This window comes from Chenopodium album, chromosome 12 (assembly GCF_948465745.1).
Source record: "Chenopodium album chromosome 12, dcCheAlbu1.1, whole genome shotgun sequence".
Classification (NCBI taxonomy): Eukaryota; Viridiplantae; Streptophyta; class Magnoliopsida; order Caryophyllales; family Amaranthaceae; genus Chenopodium; species Chenopodium album.
In genome coordinates this window covers 12,335,891-12,361,292 of record NC_137845.1, presented here as the reverse complement: position 1 = coordinate 12,361,292, position 25,402 = coordinate 12,335,891, and the positions used below count along the sequence as shown (strand labels likewise).

The 25,402-nt window shown below is 34.5% G+C and overlaps 1 protein-coding gene across 1 annotated transcript; it reads left to right on the top strand.

Moving 5' to 3' along the window:
• The first annotated feature begins 1,414 nt into the window (after positions 1-1,414).
• Positions 1,415-17,165, top strand: LOC145570345 (CLIP-associated protein-like). Its single transcript, XM_081629392.1, has 21 exons — positions 1,415-1,945; positions 2,810-2,965; positions 3,072-3,134; positions 5,028-5,096; positions 5,281-5,446; positions 5,732-5,893; positions 7,793-7,890; positions 9,096-9,170; positions 9,290-9,358; positions 9,458-9,543; positions 9,627-9,744; positions 10,131-10,229; positions 10,355-10,706; positions 10,825-12,626; positions 13,006-13,107; positions 14,323-14,427; positions 14,536-14,610; positions 15,055-15,123; positions 15,213-15,281; positions 16,039-16,140; positions 16,637-17,165. Exons 1-21 carry the CDS (start codon positions 1,415-1,417, stop codon positions 16,793-16,795), a joined length of 4,527 nt encoding a protein of 1,508 aa, XP_081485518.1. The 3' UTR covers positions 16,796-17,165.
• The last annotated feature ends 8,237 nt before the right edge of the window (positions 17,166-25,402 follow it).

Genomic DNA, 25,402 nt, shown 5'->3' with positions numbered 1-25,402 from the left:
ATACACAAATTTTCATATGTGGCAGGGCATACAGTGTGGTCGGAATTACTTGGTCGGTCAAAAATTACCAGATCAATATTTTGGCGTGTATCTGTTTGCTGCATGGGGTGGCTAGCCACACCAAAAAAGCGCTAAAAATAAAATAAGTTTTGACAAAATAATATTTGTTCATATAGAATAAAACAAGTTCATATAATATAAATTCAATCAAAAATAGAAGGGAGCCCACTTAATATTCGTGATAAACAAAAATCGTTAATGCAGTGGCCTGTTTGTAAATAAATCAACAAAATATCTCAATCAGCATGACATTTTAGTAAATAAATCAAGACCCGTATTTAATAAAAGTTGTTAACTTATTTACAGAAATGTCACTAAATATGCATGGTCCCAAAATTAGATGAACCAAATTCAAATGAAAAATGGGTAATTAATTCAACAAAGAGAAAAATAAACTTTTTTTTTTTTAAACCAAGAGAAAAATAAACTTGATAAGTGAGGGTCTCTTATGTTCACATTTACTGAACTGAAATGATTGGAGCTAAATTGAACTGAAAATTAAGCTGAATTGAACAAGCCCTGAGTTGTTGTTGTTGTTGTTGTTTTTTTTTTTTTTTTTTTTTTTTTTTTTTTTTTTTTTTTTTTTTTGGTGTTTAAAGCCACAAGGATGGGAGTTGAGAATCGATCCCAGGAGCTCTACCCAAGTGAATTAATTTTATTTTATATTTTTTTTAATTTTTTTTTGAGGAAAGCTAATTTATTAATTCAAATAGAAAAACTCAAATTAAAAATAAGGAAAATTTGCAAATTGCAGCCATTTAAAACTTGTATTTTGCAAATTGCAGCTATTTAAAAAAAAAATTGCAAATTGCGGTCCAAAAGTTGTTATAAATTGTAAATTGTAGCCTAATTCAATTTTTTCATCGGTTTATGTGTTGAAAAATGTTCGTTTAAGGTTTTAGGGGTCATTTTAGCTTTTGAGGTTTCGAATTGAGCTCGAAATTGACAAAAAATAACGTAAGTGTCTTGTTTTACATAACAAAAATGTATCGATTTGTGGACAACTATTTTTTTCCTTGTAAAAACGAGACACTTACGTTAATTTTTTGCCAAATTCGAGCTCAATTTGAGTTCTTTAAGACTAAAATAGCCGCTAAAATCTTAACCGAATATTTTTCAACACGTAAATCGATGAAAAAATTAAATTGAGTTGCAATTTACAATTTATAACAATTTTTGAGATACAATTTGCAATTTTTTTTGTTTATGACTGTAATTTAAAAAATACAAGTTTTAAATAGATGTAATTTGCAAATTTTCCAAAAAAAATAACCTTAAGAAGAAAAACAATGGTTGAAAATAGTCTCGTAATCCACAAACAGTATTCGTATTAGAAAATAGATTCGCCTCGTCTATGCCCGTCGATCTAGCCACCCTCATTTTTCACTCACCACCACCAACACACTCCCACTCACTCTTTACTCCACTTTCTCTCTCCTCCCTCACCTTTAACCCCCTTCTCACTTTCTCTCTCCTCAACAACATTCACTCTCTTCCCCAGATCTGCTCCATTTTCTCTCTCCTCTCATCTCCTCTCCTCCTAACCCTAACAATGGAGGAGGCTCTCGAACTCGCCCGAGCTAAGGACACCAAACAACGCATGGCTGCCGTCGAACGTCTCCACCATCTTCTCGAATCTTCCAGAAAACCATTGTCTTCTTCCGAAGTTACTTCTCTTGTTGATACTTGCTTAGATCTTCTTAAGGATAACAATTTCAGAGTTTCTCAAGGCTCTCTCCTTGCTCTTGCTTCTGCTGCTGTCATTTCTGGTGACCATTTTAAAATTCACTTTAATGCTCTTGTTCCTGCAACTGTTGAGCGTCTTGGTGATGCTAAACAGCCTGTTCGCGATGCCGCACGCCGCCTCTTGCTCACTCTTATGGAGGTCATTACTATTTTTTTTTCGATGTTGATTTTTTGATTTCTTTTATTTATATAAGGTTAGAGATTTTGACCAATTATAAGGTATTGAGAAGAATAATGGATTTAATTTTGGTTTGGAATTAGTAAAAGTCTGATAAATATTTGGGGAAAATTCTTAATTATTTGATTTGTTTGGTTTTAGTTATGATGATTTTTATTTGATTTAACTATATAATTTGTTTGATTTCTTGTTAAAAAAAAAATAATTTGTTTGATTTTAGTTTATGATGATTTTTATTTGTTTTTGCTTCATGCAATTATCTGGCTGCATTTGTAGTCATGTTTAATGTAGTTTATATGCAATCCATTTCACTAGAAATAAAGCAAAGATGAGGTAGATGACCATGTCTTTGATTTTTCGCCATGATAAATCTAAGTTGAGTTGAGGCTGATTTAGTTCAATTTATTTTTATGCAATCCTTTTCAATAGAAATTGGCTTAAATAATGAAGCTTGTGTGTAGCTGATAATTTTTTTTAGTAATTATGTAAAGGAAATTTTATTCTTTGATACACTAGTTAGACAAAAATGTAAAATTTTATTTTTTCAATAGTGCGGACTGCGGAGTCATTTTGTGTTGTGGTAGTAGGGGTGTTCCATACAAAGCTGGACTGTGTGTAGTAAAAATTTGTAATTTCTCGATTTGGAGCAGTATACTGGTCAGGAAAGTATACATGGTTGTTGTGAACATCTTTGTATTTGGTGCATTTAGTCCTCTTTCACTGAATTGACTAGATTAATTTTAGTGATTGTATCTTATATGATGTTTTATGGCGTCTTTTGATCACTGTATGGTTAAATGCTTATCATATTGGTGCATATTGCAGGTTTCCTCACCTACAATTATTGTGGAAAGAGCTGGTTCTTATGCTTGGGAGCATAAAAGCTGGAGAGTCCGGGAAGAATTTGCTCGCACAGTTACATCAGCAATGAATTTGTTTGCATCTACGGAGCTCCCTCTCCAAAGGGCCATTCTTCCTCCAGTATGCTTGTTGATTACCTTGCTGTGTATTACCTTTATAGTTGAATAAGCTGTCTTAATTCCTTTCACTAATTATGACTGATTTTAAAAATTTGGCACCTTCTCAGATATTGCATATGTTGAATGACCCCAATCACAGTGTTAGGGAAGCTGCAATATCCTGCATCGAGGTTGGTGAATTTTTATGATCAGCATCGTTTATTCCCTAATGTTTTTCAGTTGCAAAACTTGCAATAGCTACTTGTTTAATTTGTTTGTTTTCAGTTCGAGTTCTTTTCCAAGAAATTATAATATAACTCGTATTATGTATATTTTTTGCTATTCAAATGGTTTTGTAGTCTCTTGGGTCTCTATGCTTTGCATCACCATCTTTTAAACCTAAATTCAATGCACCAAACTAAGGAAATCACTTAAATCAATGTGTTGACTAGCATTATTCAGGTCTGACCCACTGTTTTTTCGAGTAATTTTATTTCTGTATATTTCAGGTCATGGGTCATATAATTGTGTTCTAGAGCTTAGATCCATTTTCTTCAGGTCAGTTTTGTCTGAATTTTCAGCCAAATCAACTTTTCCAACTATGGGCATGGTGTGGGATGTGGTTTTGTTTGGGCAATTAACCTTTTTGCTCACCAAGCTGACTGAGGTCATCTACATTAGGCCTTATTCCATAAGTCGTTTGGAGTAATGAATATGACCTGTTTTATATAAGGACTAGTTATTATACCTTGGTTATAGCATGCCTCCTAATTGACATAAGGCCAACTGTTAATGGTTGAGATATAGATGGAATACTCATCACATAGCTATGCACTTTCATCCGAAGAAGAATCGCATACTTATCACAACATTATTGGAAGGATTTAATTGCCATAGTAATAGAGAATTATAAAGATGGAAGAGGTGTAGATGGTGCCGATTAGTGAGAGAGGAGGGGAGTTCATTTTTGGGGTAGCCTATGATGAGATAATTGGTTAGGTTCAACTGTAGCTTAGTGGTTGTGTTAGACAATCTATGAGAGGCCTTAGGTGCAATTCTTGTGGGCCTGTGTTTATTATTTTCTTTGCAAGAAGACAACTAATATTATGTTATACCAAGTCATATGTAACTCATTAAGTAACATGTCATTGTTAGACGTATAAAATAGATGCCAAAATAAGTGGAACTTCCCTTGATAGTTGGTAAAGAGAGGAGAAATATTTTTGATAGTTTACTAAAGATGGTTTTCAGTTGGAAGAATTTGGCAGGGTTTAAGAAGGGAAGTATTTATCATGCATTTCATTGTACCATTACTTCATGTGTCGGTTTCGAGTATTTAAAAGTTTTGAGGTTGAATATAGAGATTTTATAATGTTAAGGTTTGCTTGATTAAGTGCCTTGTACCTAACATGTGTTTTAACTCATAACTGGGTATATTTTTAAAAAGCAAGTCCCATTTTCATTTTAACTTAGAGAACAACCAAGTTTTAGCTCTATGTGGACCCGCTTCCATTAGGAGGCCTAAGACCAAAATAATGTACCCACAAGCTGTCAAACCTATTAATGAAAACTATTTTGAGGGATATGGTTCCTACACTTGTAAAATCGGATATATTGGGAAATTAGCTTTCATAGCTGTCTGGTAATTGTAGCTTCTTTGAGTGTTTGCATAAATCAATTATCATATTAGCAAGCTGCTAGTGGCTGGTGGGTAGTGATTAGTGAAACAAAATTGGTAAATTAAAATAGTATATGTATGTCTTTTTCCAACAAAGATTTAAGTCAGTTCAAAATGAAATCATCTGTTAAAATCTTAATTTGGAATTAGTCAAATTCTTAGGTATCTCTGATTTAGCAAGTACCATAACTTCATAATCTTTTTTCATCCAAGAAGGGTGGAAAACTGTTTTCTTCATCAGGGAATCCTAATAAAGGAAAGGCAAGAATTAGAAGTTTAGTATTGTACGCTTGTGGTTGCTGTCATGATTTTTATGTATTTTTACTGAGTCCGACCTATTCAATTCTTTTCAACACAAATGTTTCCTATGTCTAAAATGAATACATTTTTCTCTCGTTATCTGCAGGAGATGTATATGCAGATTGGGCCTCAATTCCAAGAAGAACTACAAAGGCATCAGCTTCCATCATATATGGTAATGTCATTGAAACTAATTTCTTTTTAATTTTATCTGAGATATTTTTTTTCAGAATGGCTTGTTAAATGTGTAAATTGCTGAGATTTTCCTTGATTATGATGTAAAGTCTGAGGTCTTCACCATTGAACTTTGTTTTTCAGTTTTGTATCAGTTTATCATTTTTTTGGTATCCGGTTTGCAGGTAAAAGATATTAATGCGAGGTTGGAGAGGATTGAACCAAAGCCCCGGTCTTCTGATGGCGCTGTTAGTAGTAGTATTGTTAATGAGCATAAGGTTACTAATCATAATCCCAAGCGAAACAGTCCAAAAGCGAAAAATTCTTCTCGTGAAACATCTCTGTTCGGAGGTTAGCTTGTTCAACTATCTCAGTTTTAAATTTATAATGTAGATGTGGAAAGCTTTTACAGTATTTTGTGTGTTGTTGACATTTTATTTTTATGTATGATGTATCTATAAGTTCAAAACAACTAAACAAGAATAGCTTATTTTTTAACCTTTTTTGACAAGCGTTTGTATGTCCCTTGTGTATGTAGCTCTTTTAATTGTCATTTCTTCAGCATCATTCCCGATAGTTAAAGGTATTCCTAGGATCCTTTTTGGCGAAACCTTGATTCGTTTTTTTGGTTTGCAGCTGATGGAGATGTTACTGAAAAGCCAGTAGACCCTGTAAAAGTTTACTCAGAGAAGGAGCTAATCAGGGAATTTGAAAAAATTGCTTCGACACTTGTACCAGAAAAAGATTGGTCTCACCGTATTGCAGCCATGCAGAGATTTGAAGGCCTTGTAATTGGAGGTTTCCTCTCTATTTTCTGTTATCATGTGTACCAAAAACTGTTTTACTTATCGTAAATTGTGATCTCCTATTTCGGTCTGGTCTTTAATTCTGCTACTGGCATATCTGACTAAGGCCATGTTCTCTTCAATTTAAAAATTAATGTTTAGTAATAATAAGTTATGTTTGATAAAAATAAAATTAGTTAAGTTACAGTGAAGATAAATATAATAGTGAATCCGTTTAAGTTTTAATTAGTAAAAATAATTTAATTTCAGGAAAATTTTTGTAGATTGAGAGATACTCATTAAATTTCATTAAAAATAAGTAAAGCTGGTTAAAAAAATTTATATTCTGTAAATATCAGGTGAGGAGAACAGGGCTTAGATTGAGGAATTATAGCATGGTGCAGTGGGTTTTGATGATTAGACTTAGTACCTTAGCTAATACTTTTTAACTACATATGCCCTTTATCACCCTCTTGCTGCCTACCCACACTAGGAAATTTTTACACTGAGCACTCAACCAGTTTATGTACTTAGTCTGTCCTAAGGCACGGGCTTATCTTTTTTTAATACTAACTTCCGTCCCATTATTAAGTGCCCATTTCTAATATTTCATGGGAATAAAGAAGAATGGAGGGAGTATATAGTATTCTTGATAGTAGGGGAATGTTATATGGAAAAGGTAAAAAGTAAGTAATGACATTTTGTATATATGTTTTTTGTATGGGATATGTTAAAAAGCATTTAATAGCACGAAAATTTATGGATATGTAGGAGAATTTTATATGGGAAAGGTAAAAAAGTTTGTGGATTGAGAGCTTTAGAAACATGCACTAACTTTTGGGATACCCAACATGCACTTGATTATGGGATACCCAACTTGCACTTGATTATGGGATGGAGGGAGTATTACTTATGTGATGTAGATGCTATAATCTATCTGCCAGTCTTGTGATGACTGTACAAAGACTACAAACAGCTGTCTTGCATTAATGGAATTGAGCAGAATTAGTCTTATGGCCTGTTTGGGGACATTGAATTCATTTCAAATTCTGGATTGGGTCAAGTGACTTGTTTGGATTCGCTAAGAATTTGGATTGGGTCCAATTCCATGTCGTTTTAAAAATCAGCCAAATCTTTAGAAATGAAATCAACATGATTCTTAGAATTTTGAAATCCAATTTAGACTTCCACTTCTCTCTCCTCTATTCTATTCACGACACCTTTTAGTCCTAACCCTCTTGCTCTTCCATTATTTCCTTTCTTTCTCCTCAGCCTCCATAATAGCAAGATTGCTTTCCTTTAAATTTTCACTTTTATGTTTGATTTTCTTGGTTTGTTTCATAATACTGCTCGATTTTCATGGTTTTTATTCATGAATAAGCTCGTTTATAGCGTCGTCATTAATTTCTCAACTCCATTATACCTCATCATCCTTATTCCCTCAACAATTCTTTCCCTTCTCCACCAATTACTTTCGCATTCTCATAATTTCTTCTATTATAAATTTATAATCGTTTCAGTCACTCTCCCGCACTCCATTAAATTACCCCTTCCAATCGCCTCTCCCACCTTTGCTTCTATTCCAACACTAGTAGCAATTTAGGCATAACATCTGATAGTGGCATTGGTGAAGTCTAATGATAGTTTTGATTCATCTTAGCACTCAAACAACAATTAAAATTTTAAAATTGTTAGACGTGAAATTGAAATTATTAGAATTTTCCATACAATTGTTTTGAAATTCAATTTCACCATTTCAAATTCTAGAATCGAATCCAAAGATATCAAATCAAATCTAAATTACCAAACACTACGTTATAATATTTGCTTCAACCTTGTCATTGTATTTGTGAGATACTTATAATTGTAGATATGTCTGGAGCTAAGTTTTTCTGTAATATATCTTGTTCAGGTGCTGCTGATTACCCATGTTTCCGGGGGTTGCTAAAGCAACTTATTGGTCCTTTGAGCACACAGCTTTCCGATCGTAGGTCAAGCATAGTTAAGCAAGTATGTTGTTTCCCTTTAAATTATTGATCTTGTGAATACTTTGTTCTGGGTTGCTTTTTATTCTGCTTTATCTTCTTTCTTAACTCTGGTGTAGTTTGCTCTATTTTTCCATCTGAATTCAAACTTTTCTGAGTTGCTTCTTTCGGATCATATTAGCTAGTATATTCATGCAAGCAGTTTATGGTCTTACAGTAGGATATTGCCTCTCTTCTATTTTTTAAAGGTGTGAGGCTTCCTGGCGGACCGTTTTCCATGCCTTAAAAAGAATTTCCCTTAGCAGTTCAGCTGTATATTAGAGCTACATTCAGCCTCGTAATTATCTTGGTACTAGTTTTTATATTTCCGCAGCCTGTTCTCTTTTTCCTTAAATGTCCCAGCTGAATGCCAATTATGTGTGCACTATGAAGCTACCTTTTATTATAAGATGGTTTGCTTCTCATCTTTGTAATTGTGATAGGCATTGGGTTGGAATGTTGGCTTCCCTGTAATGGTGAATTGTAGTAAACTTTGGTCTCAACTCTCAAGTGAATAGTATTGAACTTTGGTCTTTCTGGATTGGCTAATGTTACCTGAGATGAACTTTCTTAAAATGGGCAAGTTTGAAGATATTTTTAAATGATGAGGTGGTTGATGAGTATGATACTCAGATTCAGGGATAAGGAATGGGTAAGTTTGTTCCCAGTGGCCAATCTTGTCAAATTTCAAGGAGTGAGTTGAGATGATACGAGGACACTGTACATAAGTAAAATCGATGCATCCTGAAATTTATTATGATGGAGCCCAGCAATAGCATGTCAAATACGTGGAAAGAATTGAAGAAAGGGTGGTATGGTTATTTCTCTGCTCCCTCCTTGCCTTGCTTATTGCCAGTTGTCCAGAGAATGCTGTGCAAACACTCCACCGGCAATTGACTAGCTGTGCCTGTGAAAGTGATTCTGCTGCTGGATGACTGTTGCAGCCTTGCAGGGTAATTTGAAGTTGCGGGATTCTTACGGGGCTAACACCAGGGTTTCACGGCTGATGATTTTATGCTTTTTAATAATAGTGAATCTAGGAAACCAGTTGTCTGGATTGTTTGTCCAGTTGTCAACTAAATTTTAGTTCATCATTTGTCTTTTCCATTTCTTCCTTTTCTTGTATAGCTGCAGAGATTGTTATGTCTAATGTCTGGTTTTTCTCTTATTAATCTGTTTCACTATCTGCAGGCTTGTCATTTGTTGAATTTTTTGTCAAAGGAGTTGCTGGGAGACTTCGAGGCTTGTGCGGAGCATTTTATTCCTGTAATTTCTTTTCAATTTCTTAACTTTTTTATTATTTCTTTTAAATAAAATTTTCTTTATGTTCATGATTGTGGTTGCACTACACTTGGCTGTCTCTGACATTTCAATTATGTTTGTAGGTTCTTTTCAAGCTTGTTGTGATAACAGTGCTCGTAATTGCAGAGTCTGCTGATAATTGCATTAAGACGGTACCTTTTCTAATTCCTCGATTAGTGTTTTTAAACTCTCTTTATTTTTTCTTTTGTTTTATAAAATTTTGATACAAGTTGCAATCTTTGTAATCCAAGATGTTGCGTAACTGCAAAGTTGCTCGTGTACTCCCTCGAATAGCAGATTGTGCTAAGAATGACCGAAATGCAGCGCTGCGTGCCAGGTTTGCATTCTTCAATCAAAGTGTGAAATTTGAAAAACTTTCAGATTCTGAATTGATATTAATCCTTTCGTCCTCTGATGTAGGTGTTGTGATTATGCACTGTTAGTCCTAGAACATTGGCCTGATGAACCTGAAATACAGCGAGCAGCTGATCTATATGAAGATATGATTAGACGTTGTGTTGGTGATGCTGTGAGCGAGGTATATCTTTGATTACTCTTTGAAAGAAAATGATAAATAAAGCACCTTTGAATATTCTCTGCAACTGTAATCTCATTAACACTTCATAAAGTTTGGGCTGTAACCTTTTTTAGATGTATATATTTATTTTTTACATGGTTAAGCTGGTTTTTCTATGATGATAACATCTGCAGGATGTTCAAATATTCAGAGGTGTCAATCCTGGCATTAATATATGGAATATTTTGACCATCCCACAGTACAAGGACAAATTGAACAGAAATAAGTTTTAAATTTAGGACTGTCTTTAACTGTTAGATCATGATATTTGTGGGAAAGGGAATTTCCTAGTCAAATGTTTTTTTTCAAGTATGCTTATTCTCATACCTATTATGTTATTGTTTTAGGTACGAACAACTGCAAGGGCTTGCTATAGAATGTTTGCGAAAACCTGGCCAGATCGTTCTAGAAGGCTATTTCAATCATTTGATCCTGTTATACAGAGGGTAGGGTCTATTTCTCCTACGTTTGGGAACTGATCTGTCTTTGTTATTGGTTGGATATTGAAGACAATGGTTATTCCTGCTTTTCCCTTTGTTTCTTAGCAAATTGAAGTTGGTTTTTGTTTTAGATAATTAATGAAGAAGATGGGGGTTTACATAGAAGGCATGCATCTCCTTCTGTTCGTGAAAGAAATGTGCCAAATACACCTCAGTCATCTGCTTCTTTAAATATGCCTGGTTATGGTACTTCTGCTATTGTTGCAATGGACAAGACTGCAACTCTATCCTCAAGAGCATCTGTTTCTTCTGGGATGCTTTTGTCTCAATCAAAGTCTCTTGATAAAGGTTCTGACCGTAGCCTGGAAAGTGTACTGAATTCCAGCAAAGAGAAAGTTTCGGCAATTGAAAGTTTGCTTAGAGGTCTAGATTTGTCTTCAAAACATAATTCGTCAACTATTAGATCTTCTAGCCTTGATCTAGGTATGGATAATTTCTTTTCTATTTACTTTGTGATTTTTTTACTACTTTTATTTGGAAAATATGCTGTTAGAACTACATTGAGAAAGGGTAAATTTTTCTTTTATTGCCCCTAGTGCAGGAGTTGACCCTCCCTCGTCTCGTGATCCTCCATATCCTCTTGCCGTTCCTGCTTCAAATCAAGTCACAAGCTTATCATTGGATTCAAAGTTGTCATCAGTCACTGGAAATAAAAACCGCAATGGTGGCATGGCTCATTCTGACATGTATTCTCATTTGCATGCTTCGAAAGATGCTGGTAAATTATCATATCGTAGTGGTCTCATGAATGAGCCATCATCAACATTGATGTCATACTCAGCTAAGAGAGCTTCAGAAAGAGCACACGAGAGAAGCTTTACTGAAGAGCAAACTGATATCAGAGATTCTAGAAGATACATGAACTCACACATGGATAGGCAATATGCTGATACACCTTATAGAGAATCCACTTTTAGAGATTCAAGTTATGTTCCAAATTTTCAGAGACCACTATCAAGAAAAAATGTCACAGGTAGGAGTACATCTTCAAGCAGGAGGAGAAGTTTTGATGACAGCCATCTTCCTCTTGGGGAAACACCAAGTTTTGTGGAAGGCCCAGCTTCTCTTCATGAGGCTCTAGGTGAGGGACTAAGTCCAAGCTCTGACTGGTGTGCTAGAGTTGCTGCTTTCAACTATATACGATCTCTTCTGCAGCAAGGCCCAAGCGGTATTCAGGACATTGTTCAAAATTTTGAAAAGGTGATGAAGCTCTTTTTTAAGCATCTGGATGATCCTCATCATAAAGTTGCCCAGGCTGCTCTTTTAACTCTCGCAGAGATAATTCCTGCTTGTAGAAGACCTTTTGAAAGTTACATGGAAAGGATTTTGCCACATGTGTTCTCCCGGTTGATTGATCCAAAAGAGGTAGTTCGTCAGCCTTGCTCGACAACATTGGATATTGTAGGCAAAACCTATGGGGTGGATTCTTTGTTGCCTGCATTGCTTCGTTCACTGGATGAACAGCGATCACCCAAAGCAAAATTGGCTGTTATTGAATTTGCAATTGGCTCTTTTAATAAGAATTCTGTTACATCTGAAGGTGCTGGTAACATTGGCATATTGAAGTTGTGGCTTGCAAAATTGACACCTCTAGTTCATGATAAAAATACTAAACTTAAGGAGGCAGCTATTTCGTGTTTTATATCAGTCTATACCCACTATGATCCCACAAATGTATTGAATTTTATCCTAAGCTTATCTGTTGAAGAGCAAAATTCATTGAGGCGAGCTCTGAAGCAGTATACACCTCGTATAGAAGTTGATTTGATGAACTATTTGCAGAGCAAGAAAGAGAGACAGCGTTCGAAGGCTGCTTATGATCCATCTGATGTTGTGGGGACGTCTTCTGAAGAGGGCTATATGGGGGTATCTAAGAAAACGAGCTATTTTGGAAGATATTCTGCTAATTCCCCTGACAGTGATGGAGGCAGGAAATGGAATCCGATGCTGGATTCAACATACTCAAGTGGTCGTACCAATCACGCTACTACTGATGAATCGCATGCTAACCTGTACGAGAGTCATGATAGTGGATCTGGTCACGAGATTCTAGATTCAAGAGTTAAAGATAAGTATATGGGAAATAACAGTGGTGAAAGTGTAGGATATTGGGCCAGTCGATTGGAAAATGTGGACAGTAGTGACAATTTAGGTGTTTTGTCCACTCCACGAATGGACACTAATGGACTTAAAAAGAGTTCGGACAGTATTGGGGCCAGCGCAGAATTGCAACATGAAAATGGTTTCTCAGATGATTTGGCCACAGACCATACTAAAACTGGAGTGTTGAAGATTGCCTCCAGTTCAGAATCTGGTCTGAGCATTCCTCAAATTCTTCACTCAGTGAGTTCATTGTCCTTTGTTTATAATATTGCTTTGCTTCTCTTTTGTGGTTTTCCTTATCTGGAAATCTAAATCATGAATTGTGCTTGCATAATCCAAACTGGGGCAAAAGGGTTAGAGAAAACACAGAACATTAATAATGTGGTCCTTATGGTCCTGTCGAAAAAAATTTGTTAGCCTTTTACACATTCACCTGGAGCTGCAATGGGGCATCTTTCTTCATGGGCTTTTATTTTATTTTATTTTATTTTTTAAATTTTTTTATTCATATTTGCTTTCTATTATCTCCTCCTTAGCCTAGAGCCCTAGATGATCCTCTTGTGCAAGAGATGCACGGAACGGGTTTCATAATTGATTATTTGGTCATTTTTTCTTACAGATTTGCAACGGGAATGAAGGAAGCTCCACCGACAGCAAGCAAAGTGCAATTCATCAATTGATCGAAGCATCTATATCAAATGATTCCTCCATGTGGAGCAAGGTATACTTACTTGGACTAACTTATCACCTTCTCAGCAATTTTTAACCCTGATGATATAATTCTTTGGTAATATTGAAGATGGGTTCTACATTCATGTGTTACTATTGTTGACTTGTTGAGTACTCTGTAATCGCATTTAGGTATATCATGATGTTTCCCATCCAGATGGTAAGGATTTTATGTTCCTTATAACAGAACCCTTGACATCAATTGTATCTGTTGCGTGGTTATATTCTTGAGTTAGTTTTATATGCTCTTTCCAATATTTTAGTAAGCTGGGAATTTGTGTTTTTTCTGGATCTAAATTTCGCATTGCTCTTTTCATTGTCACTATGCACAGTGCAGCCAAGGTTCCAATGTGAATTCATGTAAATTTGAGTAAGATAACTAGATAAGCATTATGGGGCTGTTGTATGCTTGTATTGTTCTTCATTTTAGAGTTTGTGCTGTCAAAAGTTAGAAGAGTTCTCCTTTAAGTTCCAGAGCATGAAACTATTTTAAAAAATGTAGAAATTTAAATATTCTTGCTGAAAAAATAAGCTTGAAATGAAAATTGTGTTTGGCTGGATAAAAGTATTTGATTTGGAGATGAATACATCTGGTCTAAGGAGAAAAAATTCTGGGGGATTCTTTAATGTGGCATCAGCTTCACTTTTTTTCTTTCATGTTGTTCACTTGATCTTGCATGCTCTGCTCATAATGCAGTGAGATTTCCTCTTCATCTCCTCTTCCTTTCTCTTGACTTTTTCCTGTCTCTATTCTCATTTACTCCTCTCTCCCCCCCTTTTTAATCATATTTACAATTAATTCTCCAGTTTCTTAGCTATATATTTTTCCTTCTCTTGAGATTTTCCTTCCTCTTCCCTTTGATGCTTCCTCCCCTCTTTTTCTTATTGTTCGTCATTTTGCTTCTGCTAATATGGATGGACTTTTACCATCTCTTTTCCACTTAGTTTTCCCCCTTATCTCTAATTTGGGAAATTTCAAAAGTTTGAGGTTCAATGTAAAAAAATAATCTATTTCTTTTCATTGCTTGAATCTCAATTGACATGTATAGCATCTTAATTATGTATGGGCATCTGATATTGACATGTATAGTGGCTCTGAAAGGTAATCTTTTGTATTTGCCTTTAGTTAAAATAAATAGAGAATTTGTTTTGGTCGATTTTGAAAGTGTGAAGGGTATGCTAAGTACTGTTGCTTCCTGTTTTGCAGTACTTCAATCAGATTTTAACTGCTGTACTTGAGGTGTTAGATGATCCTGAATCTTCTGTTAAAGAACTTGTACTATTGCTGATTGCTGAAATGCTAAAAAATCAGGTGAGCTGTTCACTTTGTCAATATACTATTTGCTCTTAATGGACTATGGTTACTTCCCAAGACATATCTTACTTTTAACATGGTGATTGCCTCGACTCCAAAATCCAGAAAGAAGCCATGGAAGAATCTGTTGAAATTGTAATGGAAAAGCTGCTTCATGTTTCAAAGGATACTGCTCCCAAGGTAAATTAATGTTTTTTTTACAAAAATTTAATTTAATTTTATTTGAGCATTTATTAGACATAATGAGCTGCCCTGCATGGGTTGTTATGGCCTATCTCACTGCACTTGCCAGTCCTAGCAACCCTTGGGCTTGTGGAATCACAAACCTGCCCCAGAGAGGACTAGCTGGTCACCACATTATGTGGGAAATCATTAAAATTGTTTTATTTTTTTTATTTTTTTTATTTTATGAAAATTTATATTTTGTTGTCCCAGCAATCGATGTAGGATGGCCGGGATCTAGTCCGGCCAAGCCTTCTCTAGTGGGCCTGGCTTAAGCCTTGTGGACAAAAATAGCCTATCTTGCCTGGCTCTGTGGACTGGCTCAATTTAGCCAGGAATTGTCCATTGATCATGTCTAGTTATAATTATTTTTCAAGTCTAACAATATACCTTCATATTCAGGTTGCTAATGAAGCAGAGAACTGCTTGACTACGTTGTTGGCCCAGTATGACCCATTTAGATGCTTGAGTGTAAGTAGCAAGATTTGTATCTGCTCTCCCACTGAAGTTTCAAATATTTCTTGCATGCTTTGTGATGCTCTTTTTTGTCAACTCTGCAGGTGATTGTTCCTCTGTTGGTTGCAGAGGATGAGAAGACTCTTGTTGCTTCCATAAATTGTTTGACCAAGGTATTTGTTGCTGTCTATCTTCTATTTGATGCACAAAATTCACTTACTAAAAAGTATGGTTGGATATTGAATTTTCGGTTTTGTGCAATCTTGCCATTACTTGTTTTTCTGACTGTATGACCTATATTATGATGTCCTTTCTTCATCCTGCCTATATATGATGTCCTCTCTTCAATCTGCTCTTTTGAAGGACAATAGAAACTTGGAAAGAATGTTAGGTAACTGCAATCACCACTACACCAGTACCCTCACACTTAGGATATTGCCCTTGGGGACTAAACCTGGGTTCAAGATTGAATAAGGCTAAGTTATTTAAATTCAATGTTCACCATAAATCAAAATTCATTTCAAAAAAAATAAAGTTTATTAATCAATGTAGTCTCTTTTAACTGAGATTATCTTCTCCTGTGGGTTCTTGCTTGGAAAATGATGTGAGGAAATAAGTACATTGGAGAAGGGTTCCACTATGAACTAAAATTTTTGTGTGATTGTTAGATACTGTATAAATCAAGTATAGCTGAACATGATGGATTAGCTCAGTTCTAGGTTAATGTTGGTCAAAATTTAGAATTCATGAGATTCGACTCAGGAAAGAGGTATTACTCTTTTACATAACCACATTAATCTGTCTGGATTTGTTTGCTATTTTGCTTCTACTCAAGGTTGGCTGGCTACTTTTCAAATAGGATTGTTACATGTGGCCTTTTGGCTTTAACTTTTTTTAAATAATTGATGTCAGTATATTTTCTTCCTTCAGCTTGTGGGCAGGTTGTCTCAAGAGGAATTGATGAATCAGTTGCCGTCTTTCTTGCCAGCTCTGTTTGATGCATTTGGAAATCAGAGTGCTGACGTGCGCAAGGTAACTGTTGTACTTTATGTCAGAACTAGGATTGAGGGGTTACATCCAAGTTTGAACTTGGTTGATCTTATAAACTTCGTTTAGTTTCCTGTAAAGAAGAATTGAGTTCAAGAATGTAAACCAAAGAAATACGGAGTATTTTTTTTTTTATATAATAATTTCTCACAAGTTATAAAGCTTAAGCATGGACGTAAAAATTAATTTTGAAACTACAACTGCTAAAATTATAAGCCAGCTTAGCCTTAGCTTGCGAGCTGAGTTAGGCTATATTGTTCCATGATCATAATATTAGAGAACACTGAGTCATAGGTTGCCAAGCTATTTAAAAAACACTTTGGTTCCTTGGCGTAAAAGAAGTGTATTACTCCATTATTTTCCCCACAGTAGTTGGGTGTGTATCTGATTTTTTTTTTGATAGCTGATATCTTTCCTACTAATATTTTTTTTTTTTTTTTTTTTTTTTTTTTTTTTTTTTTTTTTTTTTTTTTTTTTGCAGACAGTTGTATTTTGTCTGGTTGACATCTATATCATGCTTGGGAAAGCATTCCTGCCCTATCTAGAGAGACTTAACAGTACCCAATTGCGTTTGGTGACGATTTATGCTAACCGCATCTCACAAGCTAGAACGGGGACTACAATAGATGCTGGCCAATGATCTTATTATGAAGGGTCTTGGTCGTTCCAATTCATTGTTGTGTATTCTGTAAATGGTGTGAAAAATGAATCGTGGTGTTCGTGTCATTGTGTGTGGGTATTCATTTGTGGCATTTATTAGTTTTAGAAATGTAGTTTTTGGTGTCCACCCTCGTCTGTTACAAGCAGGGTAGGGGGGTATGGTGTGTGGAAAGAGATTTTATGATTTTTTTTTCCTGGTGTTAATATTAAATTATTCTTTCCGAATCATACTCTGGTTTGATATTGTACTGGTTTTGAAATGATTGAGGTTTTTGGAATGTATATAACTGTTGATTACATGATTTATAACTATATAGTATATACTACGTACATGGTTTTGGTTTGCTACACATATTTAACTAGTTCTGTTTTGGATATTGTAAGATTTAAGACGTTGCTTTGCTCTTATTTCAGTATGTAGATTAGTGGCACATTGTGTATCTTGGGTTCTTATTTTGGGTTCATATTGCATATATATTAAAAACAAAAGGATAAATCTCAATGGTACAATTCTACTATTGATTTGTCTTAACGTTACACAAAATAGGATAATTCCCATTTCCACCCTTTTCCACAACAAACCGAAGTACCAATCATTTACCATTTTATTTCTCCTACTCAATGTTTATATGAAGTGATTTTTGTTGTCCTACTCCATGTTTATATGAAGTGATTTTTGTTGTTTACAATTAAGCAATTACTGATTAATCTTTTATTTTTATTTATTTATTTATTTATTTTTTTTTGACAAGATTAATCATTTTTTAGTTGAAGTAAATTAATCTAAAAAATGAACCATAGAATATAATATTATATTAAGCTTCACTATTTTAGATTATAGGATAAAAATAGAAGGATACTCCCTTTGTTTATAATTTTACAAGTATGTTGTCAAGAAACTATTATTTATGGCTAATGTTTTAATGTAAGATTATTGTTAATCTATACTAATATATTAAAAGGCGTTTCTAACAACGTCCACGTGTCACATAAACTCTCTTCATTACGCTACGTCACTCATGCAACTATTCATAACACCATGTGGCGCTCCCTTTCATTTGTTTTCATTACATGTCATGCACTTATAATAATAAAAAAATAGTTCACCACAAGATTTGAATTCAAACCTGTAATTCTAAAACTAATTGTCTAACCACCAACTTATGCGATTTTTTATGGGATCTTTTGAATACAAAATAATAATATATAACATATGACATTACAAAGCGTTTTGTGTGAGACTGGATTCACGTGAGACCGGGGTCCTAATCAAAAAGGCGCGGGCCTGATAAACCCGACCAAAGCCCGCGCGCCATTTTATAAAATGTGTGAATTATTTTCATTTTCATCATTTTCCTCGAATTTCGAGTGCCGTCATTACTCAAAATTTCGAATGCCTTCATTTCGTCAAAATACGAACGCCTTCATTTACTCAAATTTCAGAGCATTCAAATCTGCAAATGGAGAAATCAAACAACAGAATGATAATTGAAGAAGAATCTGATTCACCTATAGAATCAATTTCGAGCTCAATTACTGCTGAAAAAGGTACAATTTAATTATAATTTCAGATCGTATTTAATTTCAGATCGTATTTAATTTCAAATCATATAGAATTTGTATAATCAATTTCGAGTTTATAAATTTTCGCAAAGCATTAATTCAATTTTGGATGCAATTTAAATTTGCATACAATCAATTTCGACTTATAATTTTCATGCAAGGTAAATTTCATTTCGAGTTAATTTCGACTTATGATTTGCAAGCAAGGCTAATTAATTTCATATCGTTGTTAATTTCGACTTATAATTTGCAAGCAATACTAATTTAATTTTAGATCGTAGTTAATTTCATTTCGATTTATAATTTGCATGCAAGGCTAATTTAATTTCAGATCATAGTTAATTTCGACTTATAATTTGCAAGCAATACTAATTAAATTTCAGATCGTAGTTAATTTCATTCCGATTTATAATCTGCATGCAAGACTAATTTAATTTCAGATCGTAGTTAATTTTGACTTATAATTTGCATGCAAGGCTAATTTAATTTCCGATCGTATTTAATTTTGACTTAAATTTGACTTATAATTTTCATGCAAAGCTATTTTAGTTTTAGATTGTATACATAAGGTGTTGCAGATAATTTTAACCATTGAAATTCAAATATACTAATACTAATAATGAATGCAGCAGATAATGTAATTATAGAAGACAACACCAATCAAGAAAGAGATGATGAAGAAAGAGATGAAGATGCTGCAAATATAATAGGTATGTTTGTTTGAAAATTATAAATATTCGAAGAATTATATACTGATAAAATAATCTAATTCCTGTGTAAAGCATACCAATTGCTGAGTAATATTATCTTAAACCTGACTAAAAATTATTAGATTCCTGAGTAAAATTGTAATAACTGATAAAAATAGACCAATACCTAACATAAATTATCTAATTCCTCATTAAAACATGCTAATTCCTGAGACTTATAACTTAAAAAAAAAATTAATTCCTGAGTAAAATATTTTAATGCCTTACAAAAATAGACTAATACCTGACATATATAATGTAATTCCACACTAAAACATGGTAATTCCTCATAAAAATTAATTTCTAATTCAATTCCTGAGTGTATAAATCTTATTCCTGAATTAAATAATCAAATTCCTGACTGTATAAATCTTATTCCTGATAAAATAAGTTTCAAAAGAAGTTTAATTTCTGACTAAAAAATTGTAATTCCTGACTAATATTATCTTAAACCTGACTAAAAACTATTAGATTCCTGACTAAAATATTGTAATACCTGACATAAATTATCTAATTCCTGACTAAAACATGCTAATTCTTGAGATTTAGAACTTTCAAAAAAAGTTTAATTCTGGACTAAAATATTTTAAAGCCTGACAAAAATAGACTAATACCTGACATATATTATATAATTCCTCACTAAAACATAGTAATTTTCTAATTCAATTCCTGACTGTATAAATTTAATTCCTGATTGAAATAATCAACTTCCGGAATGTTTTTATATAATTCTTGACTTGCTAAAAAAATCTAATTCCTGTATGTAATAATCTACTGAACAAAGGAACTTGGATTTTAAAACATAGCAATTCCTAACTAATATTATCTTATTCTTGACTTATAATATCATAAACTTGACTAAAAAACTATTAAATTCAACACTAAATATTGTAATGTTTGACAAAAATTGTTCAATACCTGACATAAATTATCTAATTCCTGAGAAGAAAGAAGAAAGTAATTGCAGTTAAACAATGGAAAGTAATGAAGGTGGTTGGCCTTTTAAACATAAATGAAGAACAGAGGGGTTAGGCTACGAATAAATGACGCTCAACCAAATATATTAAATATTTTACCTGCTCAACCAACTGATAATTAAATGCTCTGACATAAATTATCTTATTCCTGATTTATATTTACTTTTGTTGCAGATTATTACAAATATGACAAGGATGAAAACATAAGTAGATGTCCAGCAAGTTATACAGTATCAAACTATAATGAAGGACATTTTTTATACAAAGATCTGTTGGTTTCGGCGTCAGAAAATCAACAAAGAGAAGAGATTACAATGATATACTGTATGAGTTTTATTTTAGATGTTCTAAGGAAGGACAGACAAAGGGTAAAAAGAAGATTTTAGGTGAACAAACTTCAGTCGAAATACCCATATTGGGTAAAACTGATGAAAAAAAGAGAAAAGAAAGGGAAGTAAATGAGACAAGAACTGGATGCAAAGCTCATATTCGTTTCAAGAAAAATACAGAAGGAAAATTTGTTGTTCTTACACATGAGTTGGAACATAATCATGAATTGGTAATAACAATTCAACGACATCATCTAAGATCAGAAAGGAAAATATCAGCTCCAATGGGTGAGCTAATTGAGAGCATGATTGAGAGTGGTATTAAACCAATGGATGCTTATAATTGTATAAGCAATGAAGCTGGAGGAGAAGAATGTGTAGGTTATACTAAGAGAGAGCACCTTAACTATGTATCAAGGGTGAAAATGAGTATGGTTGAAGGTGGAGACATGCAGAATGTATTAGACACCCTTCAAGAAAGAGCGGATCAAGATCCTTCATTCTTTTATAGACTGAAATTTGGAGAAGAAAATAATGTGGTGAGCTATTTTTGGCGTGACTCTCAAATGCTTGAAGATTTCAAAGCTTATGGTGATGTTTTAATCTTCGATACAACATACAGAACAAACAAATATGGGTTGATATGTGCACCATTTGTTGGTATAAACAATCACTAGAGAAGAACGATGTTTGGATGTGCATTCATAACTGATGAAAAGACTGAAACATTTGTTTGGCTGCTTTCAATTTTCAAAAAGTCAATGTGTGGAATTGAACCAAAATCAATCTTCACTGATCAAGATCTTGCAATGAGCAATGCCATAGCAGAGGTAAGCAGTTTTAGCTTCATAATATATGTATTGTATAATTTAATATGTGATTTGTATTCTATAATTTAATATAGTCTAAGTAATTTAATGTAGGCTAATTCCTGACAAAAATAATATAATTCTTGAGAAAAATAATGCAATACCTGATTAAGATAATTAATGACTGACTTAAATTTATTAATTCCGAACTTCAAACTTTTTAGTCCTGATGAACAAAATCTAATTTTTGATAGCAACGTTTTTAAGCCTTTGAGAAGTTGGAGGCAAACAGGAAGGCAAGCTTCCTGAAGCTGTCAATACATCCGGCTGACAGGTTGCCAAACCATTGTTGGGCAATGCCCTTCAATGTAGCCGGGAAGCACCGGCACCACATAGCATCCTCTAGCCCCTACATGTGCATGAGGTTCGAGTAGGCCATGAGGTGGTCCTCAGGGTTGGTGGTACCATCATAAGCACCAACCAACACATTCTTAACCTTGGCCGCCTGTGCGGCCTCGGTTATCTCCTTAGTAAATGTAGAAGTTTGTTCACCAAGTTTGAGTAGACGGAGCTGCCAGTCCAAAGGCTGGACGTTATATGCCGCCTGACCCCCAAAGAGGGCCGGCTGCATGAAGTAAGGAGAATATGGACCGTAGACCATAAGAGGTAAGTACGGTGCATTCCCAATCATTTGAGGGCCAGAATGGACGGTATTACCGCCTGTATGACTCTCATGCAAGGATTGAATATTCCCTGCAGATGTGTTTTTGAAGCTGTCTGGAAAGCTCGAAGTAGAGGCTGACTCAGACAGCTGCTGACTTCTCCTGCGCTCGATGATTTGCCGGGCATCATTGATAGATTTTTTGTTACCCACCGGTTGATTCTCCCGACGGGGACTTCTTGGACCCTTCTGGGGTAGAAGGATTTTGGACCAGTCAAGGGTTGGGGCTGCCTTGTCCTTTGGATGTGGAGTCGGCTGCCTGTCCCTGACTGGCTTCTTCCTCGCAGTTCGAGGAGACTTCTTGGCCGACTGACTCTTGCTAGATCCAGCCGTTTTCTTTTCGATCAGATCCTTGATCTCACCCTTAAAACTCGTCATGAATTTCATGAGCTCCTCTCTGGTGACTGGAGCCTTACCTCTTGCCGACTGGGTTTCCCCTTCCGGCCGACTAGGGGGCCTACTGGTACCCGCCTGGCTTTCGCCTCATTCCAAAGTGTCTCTAGGACGGATGCGCTTAGTGATGAGAGAGCCATCTTTGGCTATGTATGTTTCGACTTGAGGATCATCATCCTCATCGTTTGTAAAGACCTCCAGCTGGTTAGCCTTGGGGTTAGGAGGCGGTACAAACTCTTGAACCATCCTTGAGGTACTCTCCCCACAGACGGCGCCAAATGTTTTAGGTGTTTTTGTCCTTCTGGAGAGTTACAGCTCGAGGACTGATCCGACTGCGCCTGTACCTGCAAAACAACGGAGACTCCGGGTGGTAGGAGCTCCGCCTCCGACGATCAAGTTAGTACTTGAATCTGGGTAAGAGAAGGTGCGGAAAATGAAAAGTGAGATCTTCCCGGATTCCGAGATCAGGTGCTTCTCTGATATAAGATAATGTAGGGTATGTTGTAATAATTAATTCTTGTCCCGAAAGTGGGGGAATCTCCCTATTTATAGGGTCATTGGGAAACGTGCCCCTAGTTAGGTCACTCTGACCTAGCTCTGCTGGGCTGCGCCGTATTACGGCTTTCTCAGGATTTGGGCCCTCGAAGGCCGCTTTTTTCCCCCAATTTCTAAGAGGGACACGTGTCAAATGGAGACTGGTCCAACCAGAGTATGACACGTGTTAAGACTTGATTGGCCCACGTGGCATAGGTAAAATTACCCAAAACAGTCAAAGCAACAAATTATCTAAAAAATGGATTTTTTAGTCTGCCCGAACTCGAGAATTTTTTAGGTGGGGTCTGATCAGGTCTAGTGGTCATATTAGTGAATACTTATTTATAAATGAATTTTTAATAAACATCAAAAAACAATCAAACAACAAACTAAAATCTCCACTAAAACTATTAGCAAAAGTGCAAACATACACAAAATTACAAATAACATATCAGCTTTATATCTAAAAAAATTATTTATAAAACACAACATTTATTTTATAGCTATACTATACTTTATAAATCAGTTTGTGATAATATGTACGTATAGTAGTGAAATTTCATAAAAAAAATTGTAATTAACTTGAATATATAGTTATATCGAATTGAAATTGAAATAAAATATTAGCTAGAGGTATTTGAAAAAAAAAATAAAAAAATCAAGTGATGTTTTAAAGTAATTTCTTTAACATCTATTTAATGAATCAATTTATTATAACTTTTTAGGCAAAATTTAATAATACTACATATAAAAGATACGGAGTAGTTAAAAAGGAGTTGAAATAATTTTTTTTTTTTTTTTTTTGAAAGAAGTTGAAATAATTATTTAGGTAAATGTATATAGAATAATTATGAACACCAAATAAAAAGGAATATATATTTTTCATAAAGATAATATAAAAGATTTGGAATGATATTACTATAAAATCAAATATTAACAAAAAAAAAAATTTAAAAAGGGAAGGGGAGTTATGGAGGGAAAAACAGCACCAGGATGTAATACATGTCACTCCCGGTGTCTTTTTTAGTATTAAGTTATTGATTGCGACAAAATGGGAGAGGAAGGCATCTGTAGTGATATTAATTTGCAAAAACTGATGGAAAATGAAAACCACCCCCTCCCTTCCCCGGCCCACAATTCAAAACCCAAACCCTAGCAACCACTCTCGAAAGCTGGGGGGAGAGTGGGTGGTGGCTTAGTTGAAGAGGAGGGATTAGTTAGTTTAATACTTGTATATCTAAAGTCAACCATTAATCAATAAAAGTTACTGTGGTAAAAACTAAAAAGAGAAATTCTCTTTTTTATAATAAGTTAATTTTTTATTATTCTTTTTGGTAATGATTTCTCTAAATGATGCTAAAATACAAATTAATTTCCTATATAAGTCGGTTTAAAAACTATTTTCCAAAATATAGTCAACGTAGGATCGGTTCTTAGGTTTGGAATTTGGTAGTACAGTACCGGTAATACCATTAGAGGTTCTATATATAGAACCGCTAATACCAACAGAGGTTCTATATATAGATATAAAATCGCTAATACCATTAGAGGTTCTATTATAGAATCACTAATACCATTAGAGGTTCTATGCATAGAACCTCTACTTTAGCGTTCACTAGCGGCTCTTTATATAGAACCGCTAATGGTATTAGAAGTTTTACGTAAAGAACCGCTGATACCAATAAAGGTTCTATATAGAACCGCTAATACCAAAAAAGGTTCTACGCATATAACCGCTAATATCAATAGAGGTACAATGCATAGAACCTCTAATACCATTAGAGGTTCTAAATTAGTTAAAACCACCAACAATGTTACCGAACCTTGAAACCGATCCTATGTGGACGGTATTGTGAGAAATAGTTTTTAAACCAATCTACACAAGGAATTAGTTTATATTATTACATTATTTTGGGAAATCACTGGTAATCTTGTAGGGAAGCTAATGGTGTGGCAGACTGGCTAACTAATTTTAATTTGGAGTGACTTCTTCCGAGAAATTGGTTATTTTTGAGGCGGTCCCGGTGGACCTTCGTGGCGTTTTATTGGAGGACCTTAGAGGCGTCACGAGGCCTAGGATGATCCCAGATCCTGCTTAGACCAAGTGATGAGGATGATGCTAGAGTTGGTTTTCTTTAGTTGCTTTGTTTTTTCTTTGTTTCTTTTTGTTTTGGTTTTGTGTCCTTTTAGTTTACTCTGTTTTTTATTTCTAGTTTCCTAGCTTTCTTTTCTCTTTGGGGCTTGCCCCTCGTGATCACCAAAAAAATATAATTGATATTAAGCTCCTAATAATATTAATGATTTTTTGTTTTTATTAAATACTCCGTATTTAGCTATAGTTAGGTATTTTTATTTTTTGGGAAATTCTCTTTGGTGCTCTTCAACTTTTTATCTTTCTCAATGGCGAACAACAAAAAAAATCCAATTATCTTTGGTAATCATGAATTATTAGTATATATTAACTATAATATTCATGATTTATTTAGGTTAAAATCTTTAACTAGGCTTAATC